At 39.6% G+C, this 14,509-nt stretch overlaps 1 protein-coding gene across 2 annotated transcripts in view; it reads left to right on the plus strand.

Annotated features, from left to right (window-relative positions):
* The window catches only part of OCRL (OCRL inositol polyphosphate-5-phosphatase), a 47,392-nt gene that overhangs the window by 6,497 nt on the left and 26,386 nt on the right, over window positions 1–14,509 (plus strand). For both annotated transcript variants that reach the window (XM_037059295.1, XM_037059296.1), the window contains exons 4-12: window positions 2,180–2,218; window positions 8,442–8,552; window positions 9,169–9,255; window positions 9,960–10,080; window positions 10,167–10,328; window positions 11,814–11,915; window positions 12,438–12,552; window positions 13,870–13,986; window positions 14,088–14,275. In XM_037059295.1, the coding sequence (XP_036915190.1) occupies window positions 2,180–2,218; window positions 8,442–8,552; window positions 9,169–9,255; window positions 9,960–10,080; window positions 10,167–10,328; window positions 11,814–11,915; window positions 12,438–12,552; window positions 13,870–13,986; window positions 14,088–14,275 (1,042 nt within the window). The remainder of the gene's footprint in view (window positions 1–2,179; window positions 2,219–8,441; window positions 8,553–9,168; window positions 9,256–9,959; window positions 10,081–10,166; window positions 10,329–11,813; window positions 11,916–12,437; window positions 12,553–13,869; window positions 13,987–14,087; window positions 14,276–14,509) is intronic.

Raw genomic sequence — 14,509 nt, forward strand, 5'->3', positions numbered from 1 at the left:
ATTCTGTATCAGCTGTAGCTCCTTGGGAAACTTGAATCCTACCTTGCAAGGATTCTTTCTTACACTACATTGAATTCTTTATCACAAAAGTGGTATATATACTATAAAAACTTTGGGAAGAACAGAAAAGTATAAAGCAAAGTAAACTCCCATCCTTTAGAGATAAACACCTAACATTTTCCCTTTTCCTACTCATAGAACTTTTTAGAGTGGGTGGGACTTAAACTGTATATGGTTTTTTGTCTTTTCCTTAAGCCATCGTATGATGAGCGCTTTTCCATGCCATTAATTGCTGTATAGTATTCCATTTTATGGATGGCCCATAATGTAATTATTTCTCTGTGTTTGACATTTGGGTTTTGTTTTTTCTGCTAGTATGAATAGTAATGTGATAAGCTTCTCTGTACACAAATCATCCTACATATTACTTACTTCCTTAGGATTTATTCTTGTAAGTAGAAATACTAAGTGGATATGACTTTTTAAGAGAGCATGTAGTAAGATTTAAAAATACCTGCAATGAATGGCATCTGCATTGTATAGAGTAGAAGAATGAAGTCCTAGCCATTCAGTTTTCCCTGTGTGACAGAGGCACTGAACAAGGCACCTGTATACCTTGCAAGTTGCTGTGGTCACTTCACTTTTCAGGGTGTGGCATCCTTTGTTACATACCCAACCTTTTACAGAGGAGAAAAGCCAAAGAACATGACTGTAGATTAATATGCTATTAACTCTATACCTTTTGGTACTACTTCTAGAGCCTCTCTCTTTTAAGATGTTATATATTTACTGTTATTTATTTACTTTTAGAGAGAGGGGAAGGGAAGGAGAAAGAGAGGGAAAGAAACAGCAATGTGTAATTGCCTCTTGCATGCACCCAACTGGGAACCTGACCTGCAACCCAGTCATGTGCCCTGAATGGGAATCGAACTGGTGACCCTTTGGCCCATGCTCAGTCCACTGAGCTACACTGGCCAGGGCCTTCTAGATTTTATTTTACCCTGTTCTCTTAGTATTGTTTTTAATAAGAAATACACAGAAGGGTGTGAGATTGGAATCTTGGAAAATATGTGTACTCACAAACAGTAGTTCCCCATAACAAAAGGAACAGCTACCTCAAGTTTTCATATGTTTTGTTTCCTGACCTGTGCCTCCATTTTGAAAAGTCTATAAGTACTCAGGCTTTAAAGAATTAAAGTTACTGAAGAACAATGGTAAACATATAATGGCTGTGTTCTGATGCCCCGTTGTCCCTTGCTTCGTCATGCTAATGAGGGGATTGAGACTTTTTAAATATTAGAGAATTTAGGTCCTTACCAGTTGCTTCTCTTGTACCTGAATAATGGAGCAAACTACACAAATACACATAATCTAGTGAGGAACTAGAAAAGGCTGAGACTACTCTATATGGCCAAAGTAGATCCAGGCTAATCTAAAGGAGTCAGTACCCAGAGTGCGGGTAGCCAGGAAGGTCTGGCAAGTGCACTTGGCCAAATTCAGGGCAGTCAGAGAGGAAGAGATGGATTGGGTCTAGACACTAAAGGTAAGGAAGGAAGTCCAGGAGAGCCATGGGGGGAAAAGAGGACTCTAAAGTTGGAGACTATGCTTTGCCCCAATTTATTATACTTGTTGGGTGTGGAAGGCCTCACAAGACCCACAGGTATTAGTTATAGCCTGAAGGTAAAGAACTTTGTGTATTCTTTGTTCCTATGTGGGGCAGGGTTAAACTTTCAGAGACTAGATCTGAGTTAAGAAAGTGATTCACCTCTGGGCTTTTGTGTCACTTCCTTGGCTTCTTATAAGAATTATCTCAAGACACAGATTATATGAAATTTGTGTGTTATAGTTGGGGGGATTGAAACTTGTCTTCACTTGAATTAACGTGTTATGTTTCCTACTATTATAATTCCTTGATTTGCTTCAAGGCATTCCATTTGGTTACTCGTTCAATGCATTTTTCTTTTGGTTGAATTGCTCATGATCTTTAGTACTTAGTGTTATTAAAATCATTTTAAATGTTAAAAAACAAAAAAGCAAAGGATTTTTTTAAAATGTGTTCTAAGACCTAGGCGTGGTGATTGAGAGAAGCAGTTAATTAGTTAGGCATATACCGTACTTCTTTCGGTTGTAATGACTGGTTTTCTCTTCCCTGATCCTGTGCTTTCTTCTTTTCCCTCAGAAGTGGAAGAAAATCTTTTGATTGATATAGCTTCAAACAGTGAGTATCTTTCTGAATGGAGTTGATTTTTTTTTCAACAAACATTTACTTGAATATCGACTATATTTAAGATACCTCTTTGGTGCATTTTTTATCTTGCCATCTTATCCTGTATTCTCCATTTTCTTTAGGCAGCCATACAAATGAGCATTGTTTCACAAAAACATTTAGGCTTAAGCTTAAGAAAAAGCAGGTGGCTGGCAAGAATCTTTTAAAAATTTGAAAACATGATCTGCTTTTCTAATGCTGGAAACTTCTTTGAGCTACTGGTATCGTTGCTCTCAGTTAAATCATTGGTATGGAATTGATAATTGTAGGAAGGGCCAGAAGATGTTTCAAGTACATAATAAGGTTTATGAGCGTTTTTTGTTGTTTTTTAAACTGTCGTTTGTTTTAAGATTTTTCTTACCTGTTTGTTATTTTTGCATGTTAAATCATAATGTTTTCCTTTATTTGTTATATTATTTTGGAAGAGTCCCTCTCATACCAAGCGTATTTTTTTTCCTTAAAATAATTTGGGGCTTTTATTTAAGCTCCATCCCCTCAAAGGATCTCTTTATTAGAGAGAACATCATTTTCTCACTGTTTCAGTCTTTCATTTGTATCTGTTTGAAGCAAATCCTCATTGACCTTCTGTGTAAGCTGTTCTTTGCTTATCTAATTGTACTCTGTTATGGGGAGGAGAAAATGGACACTGTACGGTTGCCATGGGAAAGAGTACGTGACCACATGAGTCTGAATCAAACCGGTTGCCTTATCTTGGTTGAGTCCTTGGATGAGTGGGCCTTGGAGCTTATCTTGGGGCTGTGGATTATATGCTTTTGTTTAAACACAGTCTCTGTCCTTGTTACCATTAATTTGCACTGAACAGTTTAGGTGAGTTGTATTCTGCATTGGGTTTTATTATCCTTTGGTTGTGGAGTTTGGGAATCTTAAGGGCTGATCCTAAAAGGCTAAGTAAGCTCAGTCACTGGCTTCCATTACTTCTACTGCAGGTATCCAAGAGAGCAAATAACTAAATATCTATGTCTTCTCGTGCTTAGAAAGAAGGCAAAAAGAACACTTAGAAAGCAAAATTTGAGCAAAGGTAGTTCAGCAGTAATTGACATTGCTGCTGAAAGAAGGTACTGAAATATCCTGTTCTTGGTGCAGAAAGAGGTATATCATCCAAAGCTGAAAAGTTAAACTGAATTGTGCCTTATCTCTTAGAAACACCTAGCCTGTGGCATTCGTTTTGTTAGCCTCTCCTACCTAGAAATTAACCATGTGTCACTCTGTTTAAAGTTCAAGTTACTGGATCATAGAGAGGAAATAGTTAAGTAAGCATTTGAATAAAATCCTTTTTTATTTCTGCCCACTTAGTAATATTTGCACTGAAACCAAATTTTATCTTGATCCTTGGGCTTTATATATAAACTTCAGAACACACAGTATGTTGCAGGAGGGGGACCCTGGGTTTGTTAGTATGAATACATACGCATCCACAGCTCAGAAGAAAGGTCTGGGTCACTAGCACATGGATGGTATTTGAAGCCAAGAGATGTGATGTGATTGCATGTAGAGCTGTGCAATCAGATACAAGTGTAACTAGTTACATGTACCTCTTTAAATTAATTAGAAAAAATTAGAAATGCAGTTCTCAGTTGCACTAGTCACATTTCAAGTGCTCATTAGCCACATGTGGTCATCAGTTACCATGTTGGACAGTGCAGTTCTAGAACATGCTCATCATCACAGTAAGTCCAATGACACTGCTGTTATAGAGTGAGAAAAAAGTTTAGGACTGAACTCTAAGGAACTCTACTTTTTAAAGTTAGATGGAGATACCTCAAAGGGCACTGAAAATTAGTGACCAGAGAGAGAGAGAAATTGGATAAATGTGGTGTCATAGAACTTTTGGAAGAGGTTATTTCAAGGAGCGGTCAACTGTTGATTTCTATTAGTAGGTGAGATAAGATGGCAGACGAGTATTCATCAGTGCTGAGCAATGTGGAGGTTATTGGTGACCTTAACAAAGTGATTTCAGAGGGATGGTGGGAGCCAGTCATGTTGGAGTGAATTAAAGAGAGAAATGGGAGATGAGAAGTGGCACTTTGGTTTTTTGAAGGAGCTTGACTATGGAGGGGAATATACATAAAGCCTAGAGTCAGAGGGATATGTAGGGTCCAGGGAAATATTTTTGGTTTTTTTAAATATGGGGGATTTAAAACATTTAGTTTAATACTGATGCGAAGTAGCCTATGAAGGGGACAGGTTAAAAATATTGGGGGCCGTTGTCTAGGAATGATTGTGAATGAGATTACTGTGAGAATCAGAGGGGTTGTAATTCAAAGAAAAGGTGGCCTCTCCTAGCGGTACTTTTCTTCCTTATATCAGAAGGGAATGGAGAAGGAGAGTGCAGATCCAGGTAGGTTTCCATGTGATCGCCTCCGTTTTCTCAGAAGTAGGAGGTGAACCAATCAGCTTGGAATGAGAAGGCTTGTGAAAAGGGGGATGCTAAGTTGCAGATAAATGAACAGATCTAAAGTAGTTGTTCTAGAGAGTAGTAGGACACTAGGTGAGTATGGAAACTGAGATATGCTCCCTATCATAGAGTGCCCAGTTGAGTTTAGCGATCAATTTCTAATGGTATGTGTGTGCATGTGTGTGTTACTCCCTCCGGTTGCCCAGATATAAGTAAAGAGAAGAAAGTTAGATTTCGGAGGTTTGAAGGTCAGCCAGGTAGGTGCTGTGGAAGAGCAGAATGGTGAGGCAGTTCTGGGCTTTTGGAGCAGCATAATGATGGCATCCGTTTGGTAAAAAGGGAAGTGAAAGCAGAAGGGAGTGCTTGTAAGTGGGTGCCAAGAAAGTGGAGAGATCAATGGACTAGAGATTCCTATATGAGCAAGTAAGCTAGAAGGCATAAAAGGTCAGAGCGGCGTATTTGAATTAGAGATTTATGAGGCGGCGGTGTTTCTAGGGTGAAAAGGTCCAGGCTGTAACTAAGGAAGTCCCAGTAGGGACTGAGGGAGTGGTTGGCTGAGTTAGAGTGGCAAGGCCATTGGATAAGGAAGTTGAGGGGATTGGCTGTGCTTTCTGAGATAATTTTGAAGGGATGCAAGATCAGCGCAGGAGTTTGAGTGGAGAGGAAGTCTTATGAGTCCAGTGTCTTGAACACTGGATTCAGAAGTTTCCGAGAAGATGGTAAATGATCTCATGGCATAAAGAAGGGAAGAAGCTGGTAAAGCCCAGTGGGTAAGCCTCAAAGGGGACGGGATTTTTCCTGAGGGAAGAGAAGGAATAGCCGAGAGATGGCATTCACAAAGGGTGTGGGAGACTACATTTCAGAGGGCTGCAGCCAGGGTGCTACTCTCGCGGGGGGGGGGGGCAGCCAGTTTGCAGGTGACTCTGATTTTCAACCTCGATGCACATCCACTCGGGGACTAATTTAAGAACTACCAGTGTTTGGGCTTCACCCCCACAGATTCTGTTTTATTGGCCTGGGGTGGGACCCAAGCATCAGTATTTTCTAAAAGTGTCTCTGGTACTTCTAATATAGCCATAGTTGGGGACCACTGAGAGTTGCAGGGAATGTTGAGAAAAGTTGAGGTTCTAGGAGTGTTTGCTGATCAAAAGGAATCCAGAGGGTTTTGGAAGGGAGCTAGGTAAAAGGTAGAGTGGTGGGGTAATTTGTCTTGCTCATGGTGAGAGAACATCTAGTGTTATTTTGTAAGCAATTTCTGGAATCTTATGTCCATTAAATGGGCTAATTTATTTTTTATCTGTGCTAAAATATATCTTTCAAGGATTGTGGGAGAGAGACTATGTGTTCTTGTTCTAAGTTTGCATCAGATTGAAACTTTTTATTTATTTATTTATTTATTTATTTATTTATTTATTTTACTGCTTTTAACCTAAATTATGTCTGAGAAAGAAAGGACTATGCCCCGAAGGAGTTTTTCCCTCTATCTTAAGGCTGCTCTTAATTGGCTATGCCTTCTTTTTTTCCCTCCTTACAGTGGCACCGTCATTTCTTTTCTTATTTTTGATCCATTTGGGTGCCTTGTTTTCCATTTATTTCTCTATTTTTCTCTTTTCTTTAAATTTAATTTTTTAAATTTTTATTTATTTATCTTTAGAAGGGAAGGGAAGGAGAGAAGGAGAAAAATATCAATGTATGGTTGCTTTTGGTGCATCCCCTGCTGGGAACTGGCCTGCAACCCAGGCATGTGCCCTCATGGGGAATTGAACCTCGATCTTCTGGTTCGCAGGCCTGCTCTGAATCCACTGAGCTACACCAGCCAGGGCTCTCTTTTCTGATCACTTAGTCTATGGAGATAAAAACTTAAGGAAATGCAAAGGGAAAAAAGAGAATGAAAGGTTCAGCAGTGGATTTCCACCATAAGAAACTAGGATTTTCATTTCATTTTTTCATCTCTTTGTTATTTACAAGTGTGAGAGAGTTCAGTTAAATAGTCATTATTAAATGTCTTCTGTCTGGGAAGGCTGTCATCATGCCATGCACTAGCAAAATGACCAACCATCTCTGTTTGCCTAGAATTTTCCTGGTATTAGCTTTGAAAGTTCTGAGTCTTGGGAAGCCCCTCAGTCACAGACAACCCCCAGAGACCATCAACAGTGTTGTGCTGGATAGCCCGTATGTGTTCGCTGCCTTTTGCTCTCAAGGAGCTTATAGATTCCAGGGGCATAAGAAAGCAGTGCATGTGATAAGTCAGTTAAAATAAAAATGTAAACAGGTACATAGATTTCCTAGATCATCATATCCAGATGATTGATATAGACGATAATTATAGGGCATTGCAAAAAGGGAGATAGTAGGTTGTATACATAAGAAACTAAAGTCCTAGATAACTTTGCTTGTAATTATACTATTTTCCAATTGGTTGTGCTTGAACCAGACCACTCTTGGACATAGGTTATTATATTGTTTTTGTAAGTTTATTCAAGTCATACACATTTCACCAGTAATGAGGCATAGATGCTTCTTTTCAGAATAATCCAAAGTAATCCTGTCATTCTTTTCTTTTTAATTAGTTTGTAAATTTGATTGCCTAAGTACAATCTGCACCTAGGAACAAACCATGCTATTTCTCTTGTCCCCATTTCCACCCCCTTACTCTCCCCTGCCCTACCTATCTCCTCCCACATTCAATCCCCCCACATTGTTCTTGTCCATGGGTCCTTTATACATGTTCCTTGACTTGCCCCTTCTCCTTCTTTCCACTCCATTATCCCCCTACCCTCACCCCTCTGGTCACTGTCAGTTCATAATTTCCATGTATCTGGTGATATTTTGCTCACTTACTTGTTTTGTTGATTAGGTTCCACTTATAGGTGAGATCATATGGTATTTGTCTTTCACCACCTGCCTTTTTTCACTTAGCATAGTGCTCTCCAGTTCCATCCATGCTATCTTGAAGGGTAGGAGTTCCTTCTCTTTCTGCTGTGTAGTATTCCATTGTGTAAATGTACCACAGTTTTTTTAAAAGATTATTATTTATTTATTTATTTTTAAAGGGCAAGACAGGGGGAGAAAGAGAGGGAGAGATATGTCAATGTGTGGTTGCCTCTCAGGCACCTCCTACTGGGGACATGGCCTGCAACTCAGGCATATTCCCTGAGTAGGAATCAAACCAGCAACCGTTTGCTTTGCAGGCCAGTACTCAATCCAGTGAGCCACACTAACCAGGGCATGTACCACAGTTTTATAATCCACCCCTTTACTGATGGGCAGTTAGGCTATTTCCAGCACTTGACTATTGTAAATAATGCTGCTATGAACATTTATTTTCTTCACACTTCAGATATTCTTACTATATGAGCTGGATTTGAAATGGTAGGAATTTCCAGCTAGGAGATCAGAGGAGAATGGTTGGAAAATTAATCTTTTGCTAGAAGTCAGAGGTCCTTGCATTAACATCTGAGAGATATATCAGAACATAGGAAACTGTGATTTTAGTGTGTATCATATCACTATATTGAGCTGCTTATTGACACAGTTCACCAGCCCCTTAGATTTCCCCCTCTGCTTTGCTCCCCAACCCCACATGACTCCACTGCCACTACATTGAATCCCTTGATCATAGAGACATGCTTCCTGCATTAGAGATCTGGCATATTTGTGATCTGGGCATTCTCCTATTAAACTGGTAAGCTGAGAATATGATCCCAAGAAAACAGGGTATTCTGTATCTATATGTGTATGGATTTCAATTCTTTTTAGGTGGCTGCAAAATTCGCGTTCAAGGAGACTGGACTAGAGAGCGCCGCTTTGAAATCTTTGATGAGGAACACTGTTTGAAGTTCCTGTCACAGGTCCATACTGCTCAGGAAGGTAACACAGGACGTAGCAGTTTTCTTTCTACTATTTGAATGGGAGTGAAATTCTGACATGCTGATAGAGAAGCAGGCAGTCACCAGCAAAGTGCCTCACCCCATTAGCCTTGAGAGCTGATTTTTTTCAAAATCAGGAATGAACCCAGGGATGGGTTGGGGAACAAGTCTACTCAGCTTGAAGGATACTGAGCCAGTTTCCAGAATCTTCAGTGTCATGACGTGACAGCTTACAGCAGACTGTATTCTGCCTTGTGCCCTGGATGATCCCTGAGCTGCCCCCATTTTCATTTTTTAAAAATGTTTTTACTATTGATTGATTTGAGAGGGAGAGAAACATCGGTATGTTATTCTGCTTATTTATGCATTCATTGGTTGTTTCTTGTATGTGCCCTGACCCCAGGGATTGAAACTGCAACCTTGGTGTATTGGGATGGCAGTCTAACCAACTGAGTTACCTGGCCAGGGTTGCCTTCATTTTCCTAGTCTCTTCCTTTATACCCAAGAATGCTGCTGGCCCCTGGTTTTGAGCAGTGTTGAGTGAATGGCTTTGGTTATGGTAAATTTCACTCAATGAAAGGCTCCCCAGTTTCTAACCATGACCCTTATCTCTCCAGTGCAATCACAACGTCTTGTTCCAGAACAAAAGGACTCATCCAGCTGGTACCAGAAATTAGACACTAAAGACAAACCTGTTTTTTCAGGTACTGAAAAGATAACCCCCCCCCAGTTGCATTGATTATTGCAGAGTCAGTAGATTTTATCTGGACAGATAATATAATATGGATTAATGTCAGTGTTAGGCATCTCCTATGGAGTGGTTTTATGGAGTCCATGCCCTCTGTGCACTCCTGATGCTTTCTGTGGCATGTTAGCTCTTCAGGAGCCAGCTTAGCAGTATGGTTGAAGAAAATGCAGGCTCTAAGGCCACAGGGCCTTGGTTTGAATCCCAAAGTCTACAACTTACTAGTTACAGGACCTTGGTCAAGTTACTCAGTGACTCTGAGCTTCCATTTCTTTTTGTGTAACATGGGAAGATTTTTAATGGCACTGACCTCATGGAGTCTTTGTGACAATTAAGGGAGATAATGATATAATCCCTTACTGTCAACCAGGCATTGTGCTAAGTCTTTGATAGATGTTAGTGCTCATTATTTAAGGTTCCAATTAATGTAAGTTACTGTTATTCTAGTTAATATGTCACTGCTTCAGGAGTAGATGTGCTTCTCCCCCCAATGTAAGTTATTGCTACCATTTTGTTTAATATTTGCCATTGAGCAACTAGTGATCAAATAAAAATCACTGTCCGAAGCGAAGCCCTATTTGTCCTGGGTAAGTTGGATGTTATTGCTACCCCTGCACCCTGCCCCTGCCCCTGCCCTTTGACTCTGGGTTCTGTGTCCTTTAGGGCTTCTTGGATTCGAGGATAATTTTTCATCTATGAATTTGGACAAGAAAATGAATTCACAAAATCAGCCTGTGGGGATTCATCGGGAACCCCCACCCCCACCCCCTTCAGGGAACAGAATGTAAGTCCTATGTCAAAACATTTCCCATGGAAAATATTTTTCTATTTTAGGCAGTTTCACTTTTGAATTTGTCATTTATTTGCTAGGCTTCCACGTGACAAAGAGGCTTCTAACAAGGAGCAGCCCAAAGTGACCAACACCATGCGGAAGCTCTTCGTACCGAATACCCAGTCTGGGCAGCGGGAGGGTCTCATCAAACATCTCCTGGCAAAGCGAGAGAAGGACTATGTCAACATTCAGACTTTCAGGTTAGTCTCTCTTGTACTACTGAAGTATGGCAGAAAATGGCCTTTTGATAATTAGTGTAAATGAGAATCAAAGCATCATAAAAAGGAATGGTCAGTTGGCTCAAGCCCCTGTCTCTATCCAAAGTAGTATAAATGCCACAATTTCCCTTGGAGTTATTAACTGTCATTAGTATGATAGTCATTAGTATGATACTATGTCTACTAACGTTTCTGGGAAATCAAGAAACATTTTGGTCAGGGAACCAAATCAAGGTCATATGTACTAGAGCAATGATTTTCATCCTGTGTGCCATCAAATTTTTAAAACGTGAATACCTGACTGTTTAGTTGGGGATACTGACCTCTTTTCCATTAGGTTATCAAATAATAAAAATAACAACAGCCAATCCAACAATAGCCTTCCCGTGTGATTGAAGCAAAATTATACCTGTTCTTTGTCAGATCAGCAAAAAGTAATTTTTCAGTGCCCAGCAGAATTTTAGTAATTAGTTTGTGTGCCATGAGATGAAAAAGGTTGAGAATTGCTGTAGTAGAGAATTGTACCCTAGCACAGTCCATAAGCAAGTGTATTTATCTATCTGGCCTGGTGACTTTTTCCCCACCAATACTGGAAAATTAAAGTGCATCATAACCACTAGATCCTAACCTTGGGAGTTAACTAAAGAAAATGTCACCTAATTCTCTTGATGGGGAGGTCTGTCTTAGATTTTTGCATCTCTATTATATTTTTCATGTCACCTTTACTTGTTGATACCTTCTTTTCTGGACCCAGTGTGTATGGTGTGGTGTAGCCAGGCGTGTATCCCAATATACAAAACAGTAACACTTCTTTGTGCTTTGTGAGCAGCATGTACCCTTCTATTCCAAGATTCCAGTCCCATCTGCTATCCCATTATGCCTCATTTATTCTAATTCAATCATAACTATATCCCTATGCTAAAATTTCCAGTTCCTCATATTCCCCATGGTGCTTATTATTGTATGTAAACAGTTAAGATGATCAGGAGTTTTTCCTTCTGCTTTCCCCCTTAAATCTATATCTGCCTCAACAGAATTTCCTACACAGATGTCCTTGTAATCCTGAAAGTAAGTTTTCAGATTCAGCTAGAGCTCCTTATGGAACATTTATCCGTATTAGACATGCTTACAGCATTAGGACATTCTTTCCCTCAGCAAGCTTTCCCTCCGGGTATGAATTTCAGTGGAGTTTAATTAATTTAAAGGAAATATGGTAGAGCACATTAACTTTGCTTTTTAAAAATAAAGACTTTGTTCCTTTCTCTAGGTTCACTTAATGTAAAACTTGGAATAAGCACACTGCCTTTGTGTTCTACATGCAGATGGTTTTTCTTGTGTGCGACAAAACATTTGAGAAATTATGTTGGCTTGCTGTGAATATACCCTTGTATAGGAGTGATCAGAGAATGTCTGTTGGTTCATTCTTGACCTTTGTTTTTACATTATTTTTTTGTATTCATGTATTAGATTTTTTGTTGGAACTTGGAACGTGAATGGCCAGTCTCCAGATAGTGGGTTAGAACCTTGGCTGACCTGTGATTCACATCCTCCTGATATCTACTGCATTGGGTAAAGAATGTATCTGGAATTTCTTTTTGGCTATATGTTTGGTGTTAGTTTACATGACATTTTGCCTCCCTTTAAAAAAAAGACTATCTGGTAAAAACCTACTGTAGACTATAAGTGAAAGTTAACTTGTGAGTCAAATTTGTGAGATCAGAAAGGAACAGATACTTAAAATGGTATAAGAAAGCATCTAGTCCCCTTGAAACACATAGAAAACGATATTCTTCATAGAAAGTGAGATGTGGGGTCAATTCTAACAGTGTCTGTTCCTAGGATATATAAGCAAATCTCTACTGTTACCCCTTTTAGAGGCTCTTTTGTTTACATCTTGCATAGTCCGTGTATACACTTGTGGGGAATCTTATGAAAAGAAAGCTGCTTGTCCTTACTGATCACCTGGCCAACAGAACAGTTCTACAAAACCTCTCTTTCCCATTCCTTTTTTCACCTAATGTCTCAAAATGGGGCAGGATGTACTCAGAGATAATTATGGGCTACAGAGAGATTTCACCTCTTGTTTCTCAGATTCCAAGAGCTGGACTTGAGCACTGAAGCCTTTTTCTACTTTGATTCCATGAAAGAACAAGAGTGGTCCATGGCTGTGGAAAGGGCTTTGCATTCCAAAGCCAAGTATAAAAAAGTAAGTCACATTTAATTATTTTTTTTAGTATGTGACTAAATAGAACTCCCTAGAATTTATTGTTATGTATAACTTGTTCCAAATGAATTTTTTCCCTTGTGTAGCACTGGAATAGGGAAGCCTATTCCTTTTTATACTTATCTCCTAGAAAAAAATTCCCTGAGCTTTCTCATCCTATATTTTCATTGCTCAGGGAGCTTTTAGGAGAAAAAAAGAACATTGTTCTTATAACAATAATTAACTCAAAGTAATTACATATAAGGTCATTGATTTGTGCCGTAAGAGTTTAAGATTGAAATTATTCACGGACGTGGTCAGAAATGGAGACTTTACAGAAATGCAGTGTGACGCATGTGGGTGCACAGGGTATGTTTTGGAACAGCAAGAATACAAATGTTAGGAAATTTAAATGAGTTCCAAACTTGGTTGTAAGTCAAGAGTACAGTTGACTTTAGCCGGGTGGGCCAGTTTATTGGTCTTCAGAGGGCATAAGGTAGAGACCACCAGAAGAGTCATTTTAATTGAAGGGCTACCATGCTGAGACCTTTAAAAAAAGTCATCTGCCTGAGGAATTTTTTATCTGTATCTTCTAACAGGTGATGTAGATAATTAAAATCCTGATGATGTTATTTCTCTCATATAGGTCTCTGGCTGATACATGTTTCAGACATATTTCTAGCTCTAGTTCATAGACTTAAGACAGAATAAAAAGGATTGATGTTTTATAAGTGTTCATTTCTTAGGAAACTGGAAATCAGAAACTAGGAAGGAGGACAAAAGGAATAAGCTGGGATAGAGGCTTTCTCTTAGCTATTTCATTTTTTTAAAGAGTGTATTTATTTATCTTTAGAGGAGAAGGGAAGGAGAGAAGTATCAATGTATGGTTGCCTCTAGTGTGTCCCCTGCTGGGAACTGGCCTGCAACCCAGGCATATGCCCTGACTGGGAATTGAACCACGATCCTCTGGTTCGCAGGCCCACGCTGAATCCACTGAGCTATGCCAGCCAGGGCAGCTATTTGAATTTTTAATACTCCCTACTCTTCATAGGCTAAAAACGTGATTAAAATAATGGCTCTAGAGCTGAGTGCACTTACTATCCCCTGAAGACTTTTAACTCTTACTGGTCAGAGCCAGATTAGAGCTTCCCTAGAAAATTTTATTTCCTGCTTTATGGGGTTCACTGGGAAATGAGCTGATTTAGATTTAAGCATTTGCTATGTCTTCTTGGCGGAAAACTAGTTGTGGGAAGTTAGATATGTGGTATCCAAAAACAGGGGTATTAACATGAACGTTTTCTAATTCCCTGGATCTCATAGGTTCAACTAGTTCGCCTAGTTGGGATGATGCTCCTGATATTTGCCAGAAAGGATCAGTGGCAGTATATCCAGGAAGTTGCTACAGAAACAGTTGGAACTGGAATCATGGGGAAAATGGTGAGTTCCTTTGGAATTGAGCTTATTATTATTTATGTCCATATGAGGTTCAATTGCTATCTGTGTCTTTGTACTAACTGAGTAATTGCTCTTGCCAACAGGGAAACAAAGGTGGAGTGGCTGTGAGATTTGTGTTTCACAACACAACATTTTGTATTGTCAATTCCCACCTGGCTGCGCATGTGGAGGACTTTGAGAGAAGGAATCAAGATTATAAGGACATTTGTGCACGAATGAGTTTTGTGGTGCCAAATCAGACCCTCCCTCAGCTGAACATTATGAAACACGAGTAAGTGGTTAAGTCTCCTCTAGCCTTTGAATAGTGGGGCTGAGAATAGAATAAACGGGCGAGAAACTGTAGAACAGGGGTGACAAAGTCATTTTCACTAGGGGCCACGTCAGCCTCGCTGTTGCCTTCAAAGGGCCAAACGTCATTTTGGACTATATACTTGTAACTACTCCTTAACAGTTGAGTGAGAGCTCAGCACCGCCCCTGGGTAGAAACAAGGTGTGGGCCAGATAA

This window comes from Sturnira hondurensis, unplaced genomic scaffold (assembly GCF_014824575.4).
Source record: "Sturnira hondurensis isolate 20B ecotype Veracruz unplaced genomic scaffold, ASM1482457v3 Scaffold0010803, whole genome shotgun sequence".
Classification (NCBI taxonomy): domain Eukaryota; kingdom Metazoa; phylum Chordata; class Mammalia; order Chiroptera; family Phyllostomidae; genus Sturnira; species Sturnira hondurensis.